Below are 21,287 nucleotides of genomic sequence, written 5' to 3' on the forward strand. Positions count from 1 at the left end.
TTATAAAATGCTTTTTTCTAGATTTGGTTTAAAACAAAAACATCAATACATTAAGGCAGAAAGGGCATGTTACACATTGCTATGTCCTTAATTAGACTCAGGCTGTTTTTAAATCCCCCCCCCCCTCCTTTAATAGTAATTAAATACCTCTCAAACAAGTTCAAACTCTCATGTCTGTATTGATGCTGATGCAATCGTGACCAGACTGATGAAAAAACAACAACATGGAAATACACTGTTGTGTGATTAGACATGGGTGACATTCTATCATACTATCATTCAAGTGTTACCTTTTACAAGTTGGATTCATCTATTCATGAATCTTTCCTTAAACACTAAGACATATGTTACAGTTAGAAAGTTAAAGCTTGTATTACAATTGAACTGTGTTTAGAGGCGAGGAAGAGATAACAATAATGGAGGCAATCATTTCTTTTATAGGCAAGATTCACAGTGGAGCGTCTCTTTTATATGACAATTGAATGAAAAAAAAAAATCAAAACACTGCATCTGTAATGCACCGACAATACACCATAAAGGTCTCTGTGCCAGCAAAAAAAACATTATTTCACTTCTTATAAATATCAACATGTATTAAAGCCAGATCCACCTTAAAAAGCAGATAAAGTGCAAAAATAGATACAGTTTGCAGCATATATAACATGTTTTATTGCATTACTACTCGAGTGATTTCCCATTCTTCAGTTTTGAACAGCACAGCATCACTTGCACACTAGTACCATATCAGCTTTAAGGGTGCTAAATACTTTTTGATTAAGGCCATAGAGAATAAATACAAAACTTACTGTATAAATATGAAAATGCTGAGGAAAGACATTTATTTGGAATAAAGCTAACGCAAACTGCTGTACAATTTCAAGCAAGTCAAACTAAAAACCTAACCCAATGCTGGATGGATGGATATCTGAGGCTGATTAAATGTAAAACACTTTTAAAAAAACCCGATAACAGTGTATCAGCCAAATGTATTTTTACCCAGGTAAAATGTTTTCAAAAACGTCACTTTCATTGGTTATGATAAAATTGTGGCAAACAAAACATATATTTTGGCATTTGTGTAAAGAAATGTGTTGATATTCATCAGTACAGAAATACACCAAAATACCAGTACATCTAGAACAGTGGTTATTAACTGGTGGGTCGGGAACCCAAATTTAATTCTTGAAGCCGTTTACTGTGAATCACAAATGTGTGCCTGGAAAAATAAATTGTGTTAAAGAAAATCTGTGCAGCATTTCTTTTTTTTTTTTGCTTTGTTCCTTCACTTTGTTCCGTCACATGTTTTGTACCATCTGAGGTCCAAATGGCAAAAAAAAACTAAAATTAACACTAAATTAATCTTATTGGTTGAAAAAAAATAAGAATCAGAATCAGAAATCTTGGTTGCCATTATTCATTAAGGAGTTGGTGATGGGTCCAGTGAGGCTAGACCAGTTGAGAACCACTGCTCTAGATCACGCTGAAGTTGGACTCTTTGTATTTATAGTTCAATTCCAAGTACCTGTTTACTATCTTGAACAGTTTGAGGAAACTTGACTTTTTTATCATGCTTTTTCACAGTAATGTCCATGTATATAAGGAGCCAGAATTTGCAAACAATACTACAGATATCTATCGAGCCTTTTCTGATTTCCATACACTTTTAATTGAAATACATTGAAAAGCTGCTAGGCATTAAGTGTTAATATCAATTTAAAAAAAGCACTGTGCCCAGGAGATGGGCTGAGATGAAAACCTCTATAATCAGAGACGGAAAACAATGGCACTAATATGCAAAGTATGTAGTCCAGTTAAGGCACAAATATCATCGTAAACAAGCAGGCCCCGCCATGTTGTTTACCTATCTTCCATTTCTTTCCAAGTCTTTTTTTTATTATGGTGTCCAGATAAATAAAAAAATGTGAACTGATAAAAGGCATCCTCATCTGGTGGTCAAGGTCAGAATGACCCGATAGAGGTCTTTTAGTTGAACTTGTGATTTTTTGACATAATTTCATAAAGAAAATGACCAGTTGTAGTATTAAAGGATGGATATTAGTTCAACAAGGAGGCCCTGAGGTTTGAGCTCTGCCAGTGCAGCTTGTCATTGGGCTGGGATAGAAATCTCCTGTCTTACTGGGAGATGGTCTGACTGTCTGCTGCTGTCGATGAATCAGTATCAGTATCACTAGTGCAAAGAAACTTACCACCATCATGTTGAAAACCCTGTACTGTCCTACTCCGGGGTTGGCAGAAGCATGGAATAGTTTCACTTCTCAGTTTCCTCAGTGTAGCAGGGCGAAGAGTCCTAGTGGGAGTAAAAGGCACAGAGGCCAGGTCCCTAAGACAGAGGAGCCTCTATTCTGCCCTTTTTCTTTCTCTGTACAGTCCTCACCCCTGTACCCACTGTAGCACTGGCATTGAAAGTGTGTGTGGAAAACGTCCAGCTCAGCTCGGCCAGGACTCCCTGTAACCTTCAGCTGGCCGTCCTGACTGGTGATGCTGTGTGTCGAGGGGCTGAGATGGAGGTACACGTCATTGTCTGGTATTTTGCGTAGACAGCGGCCGTGGGATTTACACAACTCCTGACTGCACCGTTCTGCAGCTGTGGACACATTGAGCAGGTACCGGCCCAGCGGTCCTTGGAGGTATCCATCAACGCTTTGGCAGTTGGCCTGCAGAAGAAATTAAAATGTTAGCCCCAAAGCACTAAAAATGAAGCTATTCAGCACTGAAATAGAAGATAAGATATGACACTGACCTGGCTGCTTGCATAGGAGGTGTCCCCCCAGAAGACTACACCTGCTGCTCCAAGTGCAACACTCTCACCAATGGTAGAGACCAGATCCATCTAAAATCATTTACACAAACTGTGAGTGGTCTACTTTAAATCAAAGAAATTGTGATCATAAAGAAAAAAAAAAAGTCATACATTTGAATCGCACTTGGGTCAATTTTTCAAATGGTTACAAAAAGACCAACTTTATTTTCATCCTTGTAATATTTCACCTTCTCATGGGAGTAACAGCGATGCTAAAAGCTCAAACATTGTTTAATGTCCTGTCCTATGGTCACGTGTATAATTGAACTGCTAGTTATCATAACATATATTTACGCTTTCTGCTCTCAATGACTTGTTGCTCTAGCCTTCTTACCTCAGTTAGGAAGGTCATCTGACTGATGTAAGTAGGGCGGGTATAGACAAAAACAGGACGTGCTAATCCATCCCCTGCAGACGCCAGGCGCATTGCCTCCTTCACCCTATTTCGGACAAAGAGGCGCCCATAGTACGTTGAGCTGAGTACAGAGCCGATGTATATGGATGGGAAAAAAGCTGTGCATTCCATCCACAACCAGTTGAGTTGATCATTGCGCGCCTTCTCTACAGCAGGACAGCGTCCTGTGTAGTTTTTCAGGCCACCCCTGTAGTCATGGTTGTAACAATCTGGAAACAGGTAGAATCCCCACAGTTGATTTGGCCTCAAATTCTTGGCAAGTCTTAGGGTCTCCAGCATAAATTTGCGAGCCGACAGCTCAAAATCCTGCTGTGCAACTTTTCCCACTTGCTCTGGGGTCCAATGTGGGTTCTTTTTAGCCACCAGTTCACGCGATTTACTTCGATAGATATCTTTAGTGTCCCAATTTCTGATCCACAATGGTCTCCACTCCTCCCAGTCAATAACAGCCAGACCTTTTGCCTCTGGCTCTCGGATATATTTTTGCACACCTTCAGGCATCTTTTCATAATGCTGAGTGAGGCTGGCAAGCTGCGGAAGGCCTCCGTTCACTGCAGTGCCGTCACGCTCATAATAGGGATACAACCCAAGGCGCTCCTTATAGAAGATTGTTAAGTTCTGCCGGACAAAGCCCTCATTGGGGGAAGCCACAACATCAAACTGGTCCAGAGACAACGTAACACCATATCGTGGGGCACAATCCTGTGTTGGGGCATTCCAGACAAGAAGAACTGGCTTCTGGGAATATAATGGCCATCTTGTCTGCTTTAAATCTGCCGAACACAAGACTGCCCACGATGTCAACAGAGTCTGGAGCAACCAAGGCAGGTTGCCTGCCGTGGTGAAAACAGAGTGAAATGCAAACTTCATGGTCACTGCTCACCTTCTCTCCGCTTTCACTAGAAAATAAAAATAAAGTAGTTTTATTAGTATTAATAGGACTGTACATACATTTGCAACAAATATTGAAGCTGAGGGCGGGGGGGTCTATAGGTAGACTTTTCGATGTTATCTTTATTAAAGTGGCAACATTTAGCATGTTATGTCATGAATACATGTCTGACTGTATGTGTTTTGGAGTTCTTGTGCTCCTGCATTTAACTTATGTAAGCATTTCTCTGCTTTAAAGGCTGCACTTTGGCACTTTCATTACATTTATAATGACAAGGCGACAGAGTATCTTATCTTATCTCTGATCTTGTAATCTCAAGGGTAGACTGAGTTAAAATATAGAATAGAATAGAATTACTTTATTGATCCCAAACTGGGAAATTGTGGCGTTACAGCAGCAGGTTATCCAAACACACAATATGAGTAAAAAAACACAATGTTAGCAGATCTAAACACAATATAATATTAAATACAAAGTAAATAAGTACTAAAAATATCAAAACTAAGAATGTGAATATATACAACCAGGATTTAACTAAGCATTACTAGTCTTAAATAGGAAGATTAAATATGGAAGATTAAATGTAAATGTGCAAAAACAGAGTCGTAAATGGTTGTAAATTAAATATGAAAGATTAAATGAACTTCCTGAAAATAAGTAATATATTTAACACTCAGCTAAATTGGTAGCTTCCTTATATTCTTACGTCTGCTTTAACTTCCGAAACTTCAACGTTGGTTAGAAGGAAATATTAAAGGGGGGAAAAAACATCCACATTATCTTAATTCAACATTAAACTACTTCCTCCTCATTCTTATTTACTGCCTTTCCGTCCACGAACATAGTGGACCTCATTGGAAAAGTTCGTTCAAAGTTTCATTGAAACTAAAGGCGTTTAAAATGAGCTAAGGTGTTGTTCCTTTTTCAGACTGACCTGTTCCGATGAAGCTGACGACGCGCTCTTATGCCACTAAAACACCCGTCATTTACATTACTTTTCCACCGCCCTGCCATGTGAAAAGTAACAACCATAGTCTGCTCAATCCATGTTGATGACTAACAAACTTTGTATGTAGAGTATAACAGAAAGCACGACATGAGAAGTGGTGACGGGGGGATGTTGGGCAACATCAGTTCTGTTTATCGAGCTCCTGAGGAGGAGGAGGGGGGGGGGGTCTGAAATTATGAAAGAAGTCATTTGTCTTGTGCTGCTGTTTGTACAAATATGGTGAAGTGTTTCAATTTGAATGTGTTTTTTGTTTAATTATTAACCATAGTTTCTACCAAACCTTGTGTAACTAAAACATGTTTTCTAGTCCCCGTGCCGATAACCCCTTGACTTGACACTGAAGTGGTCTGTTCAATCGCTGCTCTGTGACGTCGCGCTAACAATAAGAAGCACTTCCGGGTAGGTCCAAAGCAAAAAATTGCGAAAAAGAGTGAAAGGTTATTACCACGTTATCAAGGTTTTTTTTTAATTCAAATTCATTAATTTAACCTTGTTAATTAAAATTTATGTTATTTTTTTGGCAACGTTTTATAGTTATGACGTGGCAGAGATAACCACAGACTCTCCCTGCATTCAGATTGTTGGAATAATCTGTAAAAAGTAGTTTCCAATTAATATTGACGTGAAGACTCCCTTAAATTGGAAAAATTTATGAGAACATTTTGGTAGCCTACATGAACTACTGAGTTGACAGACTTGATATTATAACAGAAACATGGCGTACTAGAGTAGCCTGAAAGTAGGTTTAATGGACAAACAACTTTGCTTTGATTAATTCTAGTTGGCCCATCTTTCTTTATTTTTTTTGTATAAATTTGATTTAGAAATGTGGAATACTGTTTTCCATAGTGTGATACAGCTGAGCTTGAATTACGTCTGTCGTTTTCACAGAACTTGAAACTCACATACACAGCAAAGTTGGGAAAGCAAATTCCTCAGCTCATGAAATCAGATTACCTGAGGAGCACTGACAGTCTACATAGACACCACATCATGGCAATCTTCTTCAAATTATTGACATGTTCAGTAGTATCGTTAAAGGGTTCAGTAAAACAGAATCACAGGCATTCCTGCTGTTTTGGTGGATATCCTAAACTTGCCCTTGAAGAACCTGCCATTGGTCCCTGTCCTTCATCTGCCAATATGGACCTCCTACTTAAACAAGCCATTGAATGAAGGGGCAAGTTTCATTAGAGACTAAAAGGGAGAAAGGACAACTCACACTCAAAAATGTTTGATAGCTCTTGTATTTTGTTACTAGACAGGCATCTTTTTTTATGGCAAAGGACTCAATCTACAGGTAAAATGTTGCAATTCAGCCTTAATGATCAAGCATTTAACATTTGTTCAGGCATGCTCCCTATACTTTTATTTTCTGAAGAAATGGCATTGATTGAAAGCAGTTGTTTGAAGTAAGTTTTTTATATTTGAATTTACATAGACTCAGTTGACTTAAGATCATTTGGTCTCCAAAGGTGAGATTTCATTAGATAATTTGCAACATACCCAGTCTCCTTTTATTCCTAAACAGTGATCGATTAAGCATTAAGAAGTTCATAAAAGCAGTGCTGTAAAACTGAATCACATTATTAGCATCTTTTCTTCTAAGTGACCACGGTCACAACTGAAGTCCCCCTGTGATAATGTTTTATGATTACACCGCAATGGTTATATTTTCAAAAATAAAGTTGTCATCATTACCTGGTGTGTGTCCAGAACATGTCACTTACCAGCAATCGTTTTGTCTCTAATCTCCAGATGAAAGTCGAATCAATCAAGCTGATCCGGTTTCAAACAGGTCATTCTTGTTATTCTGTTTCATTGTCACACTTGAAAGAAGAAAGCAGTTGTCCACTCGGTTGAAGTCCAACACTGACAGCTATTTAAATATCCTGTAGGCTCCTCCTCTGTCTGAGATATAGCGAACACACATGGGCAAAACACCTCACCATAGGAGTTTTCCTTTTTCCATTTTTCAATAAAGAGTTGTCTGAGGAACATTTTTTATCTCAATGCATGACCAACCCAGTTGAGCCACATTCAAAACTTGAAGTATTAGTTCAATGTCATTGACAGTTTTCTTTTTTCAACCTGTATTTAGTTTAAAATAAGAATCCGTTTTGGTCATCATAAACTCTGATCCTGTGAGCTGTTTTTTATTTATTTATATATATTGTTTTCAGATGTTATTTGACTAGGTTTCTCCGAACTTCATCAAACATTCTTCTAAAAGGAGACCTGGCAAAGAAAAAAAGCAGCAGCACTACCTTACAACAATGAATTAAGAAGCAAACATTACGTTTAGAGAAACATTAAATTGATCATAAAGTGTTTGCACAAGAGAGCCTCGATTTCATGGCATTGGCCAGCGTTTTAAAAACTGGAAGTGATTTAGTTTTTAAATTTAAGATCAGTTTTTAGATAGTTCTGTGCAATATGAAAATAACCTTACCAACTGAGTTCATACTTTGCGATCAACAAGGTTGTGGTTTTTATGGAATGATTGATAAGATACACGTTGGGATCATGAAGAGCAACATCACAGTAATTGTTTTACTGTCACAGTTATAGACATATCAACTGCTGCTTTGTTACACACTTTTATAAGCTAAATACCTGACAGACACTTCATGGATTATAAACAGAGCCATAATAAGCTTCAGGGTAATCATGTGATGGTTTGTTGAGAACACTATGTTCTTTTTCTGTCATTTTTGAAAGAAAAATCTCACAGAGGGTCATCTAACTGTCTCAAGAAGATGTCACTAATGTCACCTCAACACAGGGATCTACTAAAGGTGGCAATACCTGTGTGCTTCCGTTTGCATCATAACGTAACTCATAATAGTTTGATGAATGTACACAAAATACATTTACAAGAGCTGATAAAGTAAACAGGGGTTATAGCTGGTTGGTAGCTGGTTTGTTTTCAATGAAGTTGATACAAAACATTCTGGTAAGCTCTCTGTTTGCACTTTAAGCTGAAAAAACATTTAAAGAGCTTTAACAGAGTAGATAATTCAGCTGACTTATCCAAAGTTATTCTTGATTTCCTTCATCGGTTTCCCACATCAAACAAAGCCACGTCATGCAGCTCTATATAATGTAGAAGAATCCACAAATTAATTCTAATGACACGGTAAAACACAGTAATGGTTCCAGTGACTAGAACCTCAATTTGTGACATGTCTTAAAATGTTCCCAGACTTTGGTCAGCAGACTCTAAGGGGCCGGCTGGTGGTTTGCTGATTTCTTTTTTTTTTTTTTTTCTCCGTTCACCCCCCTGATAGTGCAGAATATACTGTGGCCTTGCATATTATTACAGCTTTGTAAAAGTAAACAACAAAAAGTAATTGTAGCACCATGTCTCCCACAGACTCAGCTGAAATAAGGTGCTTGCCCAGAGATAAAAGAGCAGAAAAACCTGTGCCAAGCAAAATCAATTCATAGAGGCAATAAAGTGGAGTTGATTTTGGCCCAGCCCTCTTTATCCTCCGAGGAGAACAATATCAGATAGCTTTGGACAAAAGCCTTTCCCATGGAGACTGCACTGTTGGCATTCCCTTCTTCCTTAACTTCATCCACCCTTCATTAGCAGATACGCATACATCACTTCCCAACAATGCATAGGAAATTGCATTTGCAATTTCCTGTGCAGTCGTTTTATTTCATCACAGGTGGAGGTCAGCCGCTTTATTTCCCTTACATGGGTGAACAGATCCTGTCAGTTCATCTTCAGGCCTTGTATGAAAAGCTGAATTCTTTGTCCTAATTAAAGTGTTTGACAAATAGCTCTTATGGGCTTGCCACTACTCGTCATAGTAATTGAAAAGCCACATTTGATATGTAGGTAAAGAGATGTCCAGTAATATGTTCATTTATCTTAGTTTTTTAAAAATATATATTTATTTTTGGGCTTTTCGTGCCTTTTTTATTAGAGATCGGACAGTGGATAGAGTCGGAAATCAGGGAAAGAGAGTGGGGAATGATGTGTGGGAAAGGAGCCAAGGGTCGGATTCAAGCCCGGTCCGCCCGCTTGGAGGACTACAGCCTCCATACATGGGGCACACGTACTAACCACTGCACCACCAGCGCCCCCATTTATCTTAGTTTTGAGTGCAAATTACTAGCTTTACCATAAAGAAAGCTCAAAGGTCATTTCTCCAAAGTGGTTAATTTTTGGGTGTCTTCTTAATATTCACATTGGGACATTTCAGGACATGCAGGTGTTCAATGCAGCATCAATTGAATTGGCTTAAATTGTTATTTGTACACATTTCGTTTTGCTGCTACTCTTTATTTATGGTACAAAATGTCTAGCAATAAGCTCTTTGTATTTTTAGTATTGAGTTCTATCGTGGTTGTTTGCTTTATGGGAAACACAAATAATTGAATAATAATAATAATGAAGAACTTTAAGTTATAAACATTTTTTTTAAATGGAATCAGATATTTAGATAATCACCTGTTACTTTCCAGTTGTAACTCTTAAAGGTTGCTTTAACTTCTGAAACAGGAGAAAAAACTAGACACACCTCTTTAGTCCTGTTGTCTGGGTTAAGCAGCCTCACCTGTTGTTTAAAAGGTATTGTGTAAAGATGTCAATTAATATTTTTAGACAGCTAGTGATCTATATGCACTTAAATACAATATTCAACTGTCATGTACCAACACAAAAGAGCACCATGACACAGTTCAGCATTTTTAAATTGTAATTAAAAAACAGTTATAATAAATTAAAAGTGAAACAGAGTATGCTGAAGCAGCAAAGGAAACAACAGGATCTCTAACTGGACTCACTGCTGCTGTGTACATGTGTGGCTCTGAGGTCATTGAAGCCAGTCCATCATACTACTACTATGTGACATGAATCCACATCAGAATTTGTCGCCCACTGATTGTCAACACTTTAGACTATTACTGATAAGCAGATACTGTCTCATGCATAATAAAGCAAGTCATCATGGTGTCATAAAAATTAAAGTGTGCACTTTAACTTTACAGCTCTTTGTATGACCATGAAAGAGGAAAAAAAATATGTCACATTCTTCTCAAACTTCTCGAGTTCAATTAATCAACCCATTAAACATTCGGCAGCAAAAACTTCTGGACTCTGACACATTTCATCCCGTGTCTGCACACACGCTCACACTTACATGCATACAAACCATGAACTGTAAAATGGGTAGGTCTCGCCAACTTGGCACCCTTCTAGATCTCCATTGATGATCTATTTTGTGTCTAACTGCACACAAGCCAAAAACAGATCACATGCAGAGGCTCAGCACACATTTGCAGCAGCCTGTCCACGTAAGGGCATCAAATACATCAAGAGATCATGTTATTTTTAAAAGGTGGTTCAGGCATCCAGCTGTAGGGGAAAGCACTGGACGGAGTTGACAGTGACGAGTCCAAGACGCTTCTCAGACATCATCAGGCTTCACAGAGGACAACTGGGAAATCTACATGGATGCAAGGGTGGTCCAGCTTTATAATTCCCTAAAAGATACAAAAGGTGTTAAGTGTTTGGACTGATCATAAAGAGACTTAGCTGATGTTTACTCAAGCCCAGGTGAAGTGCCTCACCTGAGGTGTGAGGTTTTTCTGAATCCTCTTCAGCTTGGCTCTTTTACGTCCATTTCTTGTCACAATTGTCTCTTCGTAGAATTCATGGGCCAAGTCGCCGTCTTCATCAAAAAACATAGAGCTGCAAGCAGAGAGACGAGAATAATTATCAATCCATAAATGGTATGCCTGTGAGTATCCTTCAGTATACTCTAAAAGAACAGATGGTTTACAATAACACAAGATATGGAGCAGATATACAAGAATTGTGCGAAGGATTTTTGGCAACCTGGTGAAGACTGAAGCACGGCAAAACTCAAGCATAAGAAAATGTGAACAAATTAAGCTTTTCAACTTACTCCAAAACATTACAATCCACAGTGGTGTAAACAGAAAAATATTAAATGAACTGTCTTCCTATATTTATTACTTGGGAACCAGGAGAACAAATGAAACATTATGGTGTCAATTTGCAGAGGATGGGTCACAAATGTTGGGCAAACAGTGTGAAACAAGTAGATAATACAAGGCTTCATACAACATTAGTCACATGGTTATTCCATGCAACCACCGTATCTGCACATCCCCTTTTTCAGACTATTTAAAGGGATATTAACCTCAAACTAATCTTTATGTAACAACATGTTATTACGTGAAGTATGCAGTAAAAAGGACATATTCTTTCAGCAGGAGCAAAGAGTAATGACTGTGAGTATTCGTGTTGTAAGACAATACAATAATGTAACATATATTGGACACAACACTAACCTTCGTCTTGTAAACACAAATGGCGTTGCACCAGCAAAACTTCGAACTCTCGCCAGTGGCTGCTCGTTTCCATCTTTGGTGGGATCGTCTGTACTACCTGAGCCAGAAAAAGGCCAATATCCTCTGGATTTGGAGCCACTGCCACCCATCTTCAGCTGCAGCACATTATTTTCTTGGGTCCTAGGACTGCCAGTAGTGTTACAGCGTTACTGTGCCAGATTAAAATATACAACTTCCAGGATATGAATCCTATGAAAATGGACACATTAAAGGGAGGAGATAAATCGTTTTAGTCAATACATATTAACACATTTCACCCCCCCCCCCCCCCCCCCCCCTCCCCCCATTATCATACAAATTCAGGGGGCAGGACAAATTACACATGTATGGTGAATCACAATATATTTTTTTCTTCTGCAGACTGGACAAGGGAAGCCCAAGTAATAAAAACAGCACAACAATAATTATATTTACAGTCTATATGGGCCATAAACCTTTTTTTTTTTTTTTTTTTACTGTATCCATTATATCTTATATGTAAGACATAAACTATAAGACAAACTCCAGCCTGACTCTGGGCCCAGTACATTTAGATAATGTCTGCCCTTTTTGTCTCAGTTTCAGAATATACAAGGCCACTTACGTGACATTGCAACTAGACAATTCAACATTACATTAACTCAAAGCCTGCCAAAGGTGACAACTCTTTCATGTCCTTTAATCACACTAGACTAAATTGGTATTTCAAATTGAGAACATATTGAATAACATTAGTCAGACATGCCTTAATTCTAGAAATCTCGGTAGCAGTAGGTTAAATGAGCAGGAGAGCTAAATTAGGTAGCTGACTTTTACTCGATAAGAACACTAATAAATGAGTTTTGCATTGTGCCCTGCTGTTAGCACTATCGTAATTCAACCCACAGTTAACACTCGTTCACTGACATTAGCTCAGGTCAACATGTTTACCGACCATGCTCATCGTTATCATTAGCTTATTTCATAACACATAAGGGTTTGTTGCTTTAGCTGAACTCGTTGAAAACATACCTAAAGTGTGGTTTGTTGTGTTCGCAGCTTTGATATTTTCTTTGATAAATTTGTTCTAGTTGATAGTTTAATATCTCGACAACAAGAAGATCTCAAAAAACACACACACGACAAACGCTAGCTGTGTATGCTAAGCATCGTTGATCTTCGTCGTCTTTTTCTGGGACGGCTCGTGAAGAGGTTTCGATGAGCTACCGCCCCCACGTGGACAGGAGTGTGAAGTTACAGAACTACAAGGACACTCAGCTGATAGACTGGTGGGCAAAAAACTAACTGCATGACCTTTTACATTGTCATTGACCGGAAAGGGTGTGAAAACATGATACACAATACAGAAAAAAAGTATGGACGGCTCCTACCTTTGAGTTCTTCCTACAGGTTGTCGTGGTTTTGGGCTGGACCACTTAGTGCCGAAATGATTTTGGACTATCCTAATGTACTGAAAATTACATAAACCAGGGGTGTCCAAAGTGTGGCCCGAGGGCCATTTGCGGCCCTTAAGGGGATTTTTTGCGGCCCGTGATTTCAAATGAAGAATCAGAAGATTTTGGCCCGAGGATTGGATTAAGATTGGCACATTATCTTATTTTTATTTTTCATGTTATCAACAAGGGCTGAACAATATTCTTAAAATACAAAATGTTCAGTAACATGTATGTTGTTGTTGTTTTTTTTTGTTTTTTTTTAAATCTACAGCTTTTACTATTTTCCACCTTTTTTTGTTAACTATGAAAAAAAACGTATGCAAAGTTTTTGCAAACAAGCGGACTGTTGTTTAACCATTTAATGACCTGCGCTAAATACAGAAAGCTTTTCCAAGAAAAATGAACCACGTTACAGGCTTGATTCTGAGAAAAAAAAAACAAATAAAGTAGAACGAAGAAATCAAAATATTTGATTTCCTTTTATTAAAGGGTTTCTTTAGCGAGCCTTTTGATTCTGAGCTGCAAAGACTTACTATTTTTTCAACTATATTTTAAAAAACAGAACCTGTGGCCCGCGAGCGATTCTAACACGACAATTTTGGCCCGCAAGAAAATAAGTTTGGACACCACTGACATAAACCTTAAAACAAAAGCACAGTGGTGTAGTGGTTAGGACTGCTGCCTAACAGCGTGAAGGGTCATGGTTTAGGATCCAGTGCACAGAAAGAGAATGCAACTGCAAGGAAAACAGTTTGGAAGGAAAGTTCCTCTCCACCCCTGCCTGAAAGTTTACCTTCATTCTTTAAAAGAACAAAAGTGCAATGGAGGTGTTGGGTATAGTAATTGTGTGGGGTTGGCTTGGGCTGTGTTGGGTCCCACAGGGATATCTTTTCATGGGGCCCAGAATTCCTGCTAACACGGCTGGTGTAAACCATGGACTGTCTGAAAAAATTAGATCTCCATATGAATAAAACAAATGCAACATTGAATTATATTGTCATCAGTTTATTAGGTAACTAGATAACAGAAATAGTTTTAAATCCAATTTCACAGGTTCATTAAAGTGCAAACATTTAAAGACATTATATAAATGAAGCCAGATATTCCCTGATAAATGACCAGAACTACAAAAATGGCCTATAATAAAACTATAAATATTCATATCAAGCAGCATGTGTTTCAACAGGGAGCTGCATCCAATTGCTTTCATGATAAACATTTTTTTCATCCCCATTCAGTTGCTCTGCTTGCACAGAATTAGCAGGGTCTATCCCGTGACACGCGTCCCTATAATTGTAACAGTAGTATCCCTGCTTCTTAAACAACATTTCATTGTCAGAGCTCTTTCCTTCCCTTTTACATCCCTGATCAATGATTCAATACATAATGCTGTTCTTCATGTTTATGCAGAAGAGCTGAATAGCCAAAAGTCAACCAGGAGTGGTAATCCTCGCCATCGCCTGCTTCATCATGTCTCGAGCAAGAGCGTGGCGCTTCACAATCTGCCGCACATGTTCCTCTTCCTCCCGCTGCAGGATTCGCAGAAAGTTGCACAGCTCAGGGAAACTAAAAGCATCCCACTGTGGAGCAGAGTAATTTTACATTAAAAGCAGTAGCACATGTGGCAGGGACTTTTCATATATTGTAAAGTTTGTTTAAAACTTACATTGACTTCTCCGGTCTCATTCTCTTTCAAAACCAGACTCAAGACTTTTTCACTGGGGCCAGCACACAAGCGCAGGTACAGGGGGCACTCTTCATCAGACAGTTTACGCATGTACACTGAAAGAAGTTAAACTAAGTATTTTAGCATAATAAACAAAAATTTAAGTTTTTTTCTTAGCATTACTGAGGACTGTACCTTGACTTTGTTTCTCAGTGCGTTCAAACAGGGCAAACTTGGCTGGGTTGTCCACCACGGTGAACTTGTTGAGCAATGCCTCGATCACTTCCCTTACACGTGTGTGGGAGCTTATATGCAGGTGCTTGGCAGTGTCTTTGGGGAGGTAGAAAGAAGTCCGCCTTTTCAACCATCCACTCTGCTCCTCTTCGTCCTGCGTGGAGCTTAGGCTCTGGCGAGGAGGGAGGGAGATGGGGCGGACCAACTGAAAGTGGACCTTGATAAAACCAGTGTAAGACCCGTCTTTATTCTGCATGGAGGACAGAATTATCTCGTAAAAATCAATGAGTCAAGCAGTCTCATGTAATAACAACAATGTCTGCCAAGAACTATGTAAGAGAAAACAAAAGAAAAAACTAGTGTGTGCACATCCAGGCAAAATGCATACAGATGCATGACAAAAAATGTACTAAGTGCACACTGTTCAGCTCCCAATGGGCGATTTAATTTAACCAGGGCAATGTTTCCATCAACAAGATCTTCTAGATCCTCAGAGTTTTTAGTGTGTTAAATAAAATTGCCTATTGGGAGCTGAACAGTGTGCGGAGCTTTTTCCTTTTTGTCTGTGAAGTATTATATACTGATATAATGAAATTAAAAACAGAGTACAAAGTATGCTTGATTAAACTGCACCCTGAAGAAGGCGCAAGCCGATACGCGTTGGTATTTTTTTATTTTAATGTTTTAGCCCATTGAATTAAAGGCCTTTCATATTTTCCAACCATCCTGAGGGCCAGTACCTGGATTATTTATACTAATGGTTTTTGGTCTTTAGTCCTTGTCCCCTTTTTTAAAAAAGTTTTCCCTTCCATGAGCACCGGTGGTTTAAGGGATACCAGAACTCCTGTTGTCTCACTTATTTTTTTGGTTGATTAAATGTTCAGATAAAAGAAGTGTACTAATCACTTACAACCACCATGTAGAGATTGCTGTTGATCCGTGCGTTGTACTCCTTAATCTTGTGTTGAATCTCACTAACAGACAACTTCTGCTTAGCCCAATCGATCGGCTCATCCTGAAAGAGAAAAGAGCCGCACAGTACATCAGATACGCTACATGATGACAGAGATGGAAGTTGTAGGAACAGAAAAATACATGATTTGACTGAATGAACCAAATCCATAAAATACTATAGCCTCACCCCATATTTACTGCCTTTCTGAAAGAAAGACGCATATGCAGTAAAATATTGTTCCTGCTCTGAGCTGCTGTCCTCTTTACTGCACAACGTGTCCCTTTTAGTGCTCCCCCTCGTCATCTTTAGGTTCAAGTAGGTAAGAATGCAAAAAGTCCTGGTAATCTCCTTTTTTGTAGATCCCAAAAACCCAAGAAAAATTTCTCAAGTTTGATCAGAAAATATCCACATTTCTTGTGTATCTCTCATGTGTTTGGGGTTATCTGCCTACTGAAGACTTTGGGCTCTTTTGACCTCAACATTTCCATTTGCCCCTCCCTGACCATAAAACCTGACAAAGATGTCAAAAGGCCGGCCCACTCACTGAGAGATCTTCTCGAATTATCATAAGAGCAAAACTTTCACCCAATTTTCTGGTTATTTTTGGTTCATTTATTAGGATTAAATGTATTTTCTTTTCTTAAATAATTGACAATAAAGAAGCTCCACTAGTAGCTTCATTTACTTTTGTGTTCTGGCACATTTTACACTCGGTTAGTGACACAATCATTTCGGGCTTCAAAGTTCAGAATATGTCAAATATGGAAGCAGATGCTGAAAAATAGGTAAAGGAATCCTTCATTTTTAGTTAACCTGAGCTGGTTCCACGGACATCTGTTGTTGCAAATGTTGTGGTTCTGAAATAAAGACAGCTGTTTTATTGTGAAGTTGTTAAGTCATCCCTTCCCTCAGCTCTCTCCGAAATGACTTTCTGTATAGATGCCTCGACAATGAGGCGGTAATAAAACCAGTATCTTTGAGCACATATGGCACACTAATACCATTTGGATACCAGTGGACATTCAAGTAGCATCCATCTGCTGTGACGTGCACACCTACACAATAAAAGCATAGTGTATAGTGTGATAAAGTACACTTTATTTTCTTTTTATAAAGGTTGAATGTTTTTTTTTACAGTCAAATTAGAATTTCGGATGTACTTTAACGCAGAAAAGTATCTTTCAATTAGCTATTTTATATATAACACACTAGCCCACTGTATGAGCCCAGCTTTAACAACAAATGTGTGTTGATCAAATGTGTGTGTGTAGCCTTAGTCCTCACCACATTTGTGTCAGTCTCGATGGAGTCAACAGAGAAATCTTCTTGGCTTGTTAATAAACGTCCATCTGTGCTGCAGTCCAGCTGGATGAATGGTCGGCAGCGGTAGTGACAAGTATAACTGCAGTCTGAGGGGAACAGAGAGTGCTCACCATTAGTAGGTCAACGCTTGTTGTGTGGACTACTTTGGTTTGAAATGCCGAATGGTTTCTTGGTACAACATCAAAATGAGTGCTGTTTGACATTTACTGGGATGTTAATAATTGTTTTTGTTTTGTTTATAAAGTGAAACAGCTTTTCAATTTTGGGGTAAATTGGAGGAAACGCCTCCTGACGTCAAATGATAGAGACAGACAAATACATTCCCAGGAACTTTGTACGAACATGAAGCTTACCAGAACTTCCTACAGATTAGAAAAAAACCATGCGTTAAAGTTTCTCAGGAATGGAAAAATAACAAGAGCATCCTGAACTCAAGTGAGAATGGAAAGTGAAAACCTAAAACAAGGCTCAATGCTGTTTGAATGGATGTAAGTTTTTAATTTATTTTATATGGTTACAGAGCGGATTTGAGTATTTGAGTACTTCTTTAGTACTTCCACCGCTTAAGTTTAAATTTAGGACATTTTGGATCATTTCTTGAAAGGTTGCTGGTTTATAGAAACACCTGCTATTGTGAACCACAATGGTGTGACCATTTTTTAAGCCATTTTACAAAACATGATGATTCAAGACTGATACTGTGTGTCAGTGTGTCAGATGAATATTTGGTGGCTGGTCAGGTGTAATTGCTTTTAGGTCAGAGTCATGGGAAAAAAATGTGAGGAACTTAAGAGTTTGTTTGTATTTTGGCGCTGAGCTTTTTTCTTTGTTGATCTTGTCCTGTAAAATAGTATCTGCTGACCAAAAAGAAAATCACCCTGCTTTCTTTTATCAGTCGACTGTTTCACTCACTGTGAATAATTTCCACTATGTGATGTTAATGTCCATGCCTGAAACCTGCTGTGGCAGTGTTTACAGACATTCAAAGTAGATAGAAGTAATCATTCTTCTCATTCTGCATCAGCATTACTTAAAGTATGTTTCGTAACGATATAAAAACTACCTAAGAAGCTTTAACTTAAATAAACGTTGTGTTATTGTATCAGAACTGAACAACCTTCCCAAGGGGTAAATTATTTTCTCTGTGGGACTACTTGGGAGTTTGAACTCACTTGCGCAGCGCACACTTTGCTGATAAAGCCCCCAGATGAATTCTCCACACAGGTCACACCAGGTGAGATGAGTGTAACTGCAAGGCTGAAAGTCATGACCCACTCCAGCCTCTCCTGTTTGACAGCGGGGTGTCTCGATGCTGACATTTTCTCCGACCAGGCGCACGACGTGGAAGTGACCCGTCTGAGTCGGGTTTACAGGAGACGGGGCTTTGCGGACTGCAGGAGCAGCCAGCTCGATGGAATCATTTATACTGAGGTCCTTAAGCTCGATCAGCTCACATTTAGACATCCTGTGATACACACGCTGGCATGTCATGTAAGCCTTCGCTGTCCATGAGTTAGCAATATGTGCATCCAGATGGGAGAACAAACATCTTGATCATACATGCATTCCTGATGAGGAGGTCAGTCTCTATAGTGAAATGTACACAGTTTGGGCCGAAAGGCAGCAGGTCAGAGTTCTGATTCAGTCTCCCTACAGAAAGGTGTGGTGTGCAGAAGAAGAGGTGACCCATAAGTTCTTAGCACCTGCAAGGCAGTAAAAAAAAACATTTATATTTATGGCTCAGTTTAAAATAACGTGTTAAGAATAATAAACATCATAAAATCAATGAGCATGCTGCTGCATGGAATGAGCTTTGCAAACAGGAAAACAAAAGATTAACCTTTAATAACTGGTGGCAGGAATCATACGATTATAATAAAATGTGGGTCAAAATGTTTCCTTTAATCCGTGAAATCCTGTCTGACAATTTAAACTGCTTTTCTGTTTGAGAAACCGCATATTTCATCGTTTAGAAGAACATCCTCCAAAATATAAACACAGAAGTTGGCCTATAGGAATTTGTTCAGAAACTTAAAACATATATATTCAGAATCTACTGGCCACAAGACGGACATACAAATCAACTGAAGCCTTAACATACAATAAAGAATAAACAAAAACAGTAGAACACTTTCAGGTGCAGATGTGAGGCAGTCTTTTAGTTGACTTTAGTAGACTGATTTCATTTTGTTATACAATTCGACCTATACATTTATGTTTGTTTTCATTTGATAAAATATGACGGCATATTGTAGTTCAGACTACACAGAAGTGTCTCAGTACAATGGGCTTCACAACATCCTACTAAAATTCTGCTTGCATGTAATCCTTGGCCTAGAAATGAATGTGTGATATTAATCCCTTTAAAAATATTTGATAAAATGCTATCAAGGGTCATACTGCTGGAAATGTTCATTTTATGTGCATTTTCACAAAGTGGTATTCATTCCAGTTAAATGAAGAACCTAAATACTTCCACACTGCTGGTGAAAGATGGACTAGCTGTAGCAGGGACTGACATATCCACAAACACTTCATGACAGAAAACCCAATTTTATGGACTGTAGACCTGTAAATCCTTTAAAAGGTACTTCAGAAACTTGGCTCCATTCGTTTTCCCATGGTGCTCCATTGTGACTTGAATATGAACAACCCGGGGCAGTATCTGCCAACTGGGTCACCACACGGCGATTTATCCACGCAGGGCAACAAGAACACACTGTAACCGGGACCGTCCATGCATATTTTAAAGGATTTATAGTCATTTGTTTTCACGTAGGATAAATCTTAGCATTATTGGCTTGATGATCTAAAAATCCAATCGGTTCCTTAATTTGTCATTTGTTGCAAAAGCAGTTCAGTCTGTAACGGGACAGCCCGGTTTAATCCTGTCTGAAACGGGACGACACGCTTATTGGATGTGACACCCGAAAGTATCTTCAATGACCGAAAAACCGGTAACAAAAACAAAACCTTACCTCGCTCAACTCTTCCACCGCACGTGTTGTGAACGACGTTTGGAGAGTGACAGTCACTTTGTAGTTTGTATTACCAGAGAACTGCCACTCGCAGCAAACACGCACTCCTGTCCGCGCATGCACTTTGTGACCGTGGGATTACCGTTTAATCCCGTGTGTGTGTTGGAGCATCCTGTGGGAGGCTCCACGGGAGGAATCCCCTCTACCACTAAAAATGTAGCCTACCTCAATAGTAACCAATGATATAACTCCCTAACTATTCACCAGACATGAAGAATGTAATGGCAATTATTGCATTTCTAAAGTCGAGTTAATGAATGCATGAAGTTCAGTTGAAGGTGATCTTTTAACACTTTCACATAGTTTTTTGATCATAAGAATATGCATAATTTTAAAAATGCAAAGAATAATTAAAGAAAAACAATGCAAAACAAAATGTTAGCACTGGATTTATAAAATATTGATTAACATCGATATTAGGGTTTGTTTGAACACAATTATTAATACATTACAATCAGGCCTAAAAACCATGTCAGGACAATCTTTCAACCTAGTTTTATTATGGGGAGACAAGATCTCACGGGAAGGACATAGTGGTCATATTTGCCATGCCACTAAAGCCCCTTAGGTAAATGTTGATTTAAGATTTTAGGCTTTAGTAATAATGCAATTCGCTTGCACTGAATACTTCTTGGATTATTCTTCTGGCTGTAATATAAAGTACTTGTTAGATAGCCTACATGTAAAACAATGAATCATCTTTTCCAAATTGTTCATATTTTATAGCAAAACACCTAACCTAATTAAAGATATTGATTGAAGATGTCTCACTTTGATTGTTATATTTTAGTGTCAACATCACATCAGGAACCCTGCAAGTCTGATTTCCCTGCAAAATAAAGATCTAAATTGACTGTGAAACTGATTTTAGACAGAGAGAGATAGACACAGAGGGAGAGAGGGATTTCCTGAATGAACATGTTGTTTTCTTGCATGCTGCCTGCGTGCTCAGTTTGTGGTGATCCTGCACAGTCACAAGCTTAGTACAGAGTAATTGGAGCACAATAACCAATGATCAGCTGACCAGTGAGTGTCCACTGAGTTCTTGACTATGGAATGGTTGGTATTAGTCTGAGACATCACTTAACCTGCGACTGGCTTCAACCAACAACATGCACCCAACACA

At 38.7% G+C, this 21,287-nt stretch overlaps 3 protein-coding genes across 5 annotated transcripts; all 3 read right to left on the reverse strand.

Annotated features, from left to right (window-relative positions):
• Positions 1 to 159: 159 nt before the first annotated feature.
• On the reverse strand, positions 160 to 7,003 carry hyal2b (hyaluronidase 2b). 3 transcript variants are annotated; one of them, XM_061042865.1, is made up of 5 exons: positions 6,868 to 7,003; positions 5,418 to 5,529; positions 3,156 to 4,135; positions 2,762 to 2,851; positions 160 to 2,675 (listed from the first exon to the last, which is right to left on the reverse strand). In XM_061042865.1, exons 3-5 carry the CDS (start codon positions 4,104 to 4,106, stop codon positions 2,286 to 2,288), a joined length of 1,431 nt encoding a protein of 476 aa, XP_060898848.1. In that variant the 5' UTR covers positions 4,107 to 4,135; positions 5,418 to 5,529; positions 6,868 to 7,003; the 3' UTR covers positions 160 to 2,285. The 3 variants fall into 3 exon arrangements, with proteins under 3 accessions (XP_060898848.1, XP_060898847.1, XP_060898849.1); XM_061042864.1 differs by lacking the exon at positions 5,418 to 5,529; XM_061042866.1 differs by lacking the exons at positions 5,418 to 5,529; positions 6,868 to 7,003 and adding an exon at positions 5,063 to 5,245.
• Positions 7,004 to 9,551: 2,548 nt separating this feature from the next.
• tusc2b (tumor suppressor 2, mitochondrial calcium regulator b) lies at positions 9,552 to 12,680 on the reverse strand. Its single transcript, XM_061042867.1, has 4 exons — positions 12,521 to 12,680; positions 11,471 to 11,719; positions 10,724 to 10,844; positions 9,552 to 10,636 (listed from the first exon to the last, which is right to left on the reverse strand). The coding sequence occupies exons 2-4, from the start codon at positions 11,617 to 11,619 to the stop codon at positions 10,571 to 10,573; spliced, it is 336 nt and encodes a 111-aa protein (XP_060898850.1). The 5' UTR covers positions 11,620 to 11,719; positions 12,521 to 12,680; the 3' UTR covers positions 9,552 to 10,570.
• A 1,254-nt stretch (positions 12,681 to 13,934) lies between these two features.
• On the reverse strand, positions 13,935 to 18,862 carry rassf1 (Ras association domain family member 1). The gene is made up of 6 exons (XM_061042868.1): positions 18,296 to 18,862; positions 17,085 to 17,209; positions 15,756 to 15,860; positions 14,807 to 15,095; positions 14,612 to 14,727; positions 13,935 to 14,525 (listed from the first exon to the last, which is right to left on the reverse strand). The coding sequence occupies exons 1-6, from the start codon at positions 18,612 to 18,614 to the stop codon at positions 14,376 to 14,378; spliced, it is 1,104 nt and encodes a 367-aa protein (XP_060898851.1). The 5' UTR covers positions 18,615 to 18,862; the 3' UTR covers positions 13,935 to 14,375.
• Between the last annotated feature and the right edge of the window lie 2,425 nt (positions 18,863 to 21,287).

Source organism: Labrus mixtus, chromosome 7 (assembly GCF_963584025.1).
Source record: "Labrus mixtus chromosome 7, fLabMix1.1, whole genome shotgun sequence".
Lineage (NCBI taxonomy): Eukaryota > Metazoa > Chordata > Actinopteri > Labriformes > Labridae > Labrus > Labrus mixtus.

Coding starts and splice junctions, on each gene's coding strand:
- hyal2b (XM_061042864.1), bottom strand. CDS start 4,106: ATGAAGTTTGCATTTCACTCTGTTTTCACCACGGCAGGCAACCTGCCT. Junction 2,852..3,155: donor AGATGACCTTCCTAACTGAG/GTAAGAAGGCTA, acceptor AAATGATTTTAG/ATGGATCTGGTCTCTACCAT. Junction 2,676..2,761: donor CCTCCTATGCAAGCAGCCAG/GTCAGTGTCATA, acceptor TTTCTTCTGCAG/GCCAACTGCCAAAGCGTTGA.
- tusc2b (XM_061042867.1), bottom strand. CDS start 11,619: ATGGGTGGCAGTGGCTCCAAATCCAGAGGATATTGGCCTTTTTCTGGC. Junction 10,845..11,470: donor TTTGTGTTTACAAGACGAAG/GTTAGTGTTGTG, acceptor CTCTGCTTGCAG/CTCTATGTTTTTTGATGAAG. Junction 10,637..10,723: donor AGAAAAACCTCACACCTCAG/GTGAGGCACTTC, acceptor TGTATCTTTTAG/GGAATTATAAAGCTGGACCA.
- rassf1 (XM_061042868.1), bottom strand. CDS start 18,614: ATGACATGCCAGCGTGTGTATCACAGGATGTCTAAATGTGAGCTGATC. Junction 15,861..17,084: donor TCGAGACTGACACAAATGTG/GTGAGGACTAAG, acceptor TTTCTCTTTCAG/GATGAGCCGATCGATTGGGC. Junction 14,728..14,806: donor CACTGAGAAACAAAGTCAAG/GTACAGTCCTCA, acceptor AACTTCTTTCAG/TGTACATGCGTAAACTGTCT.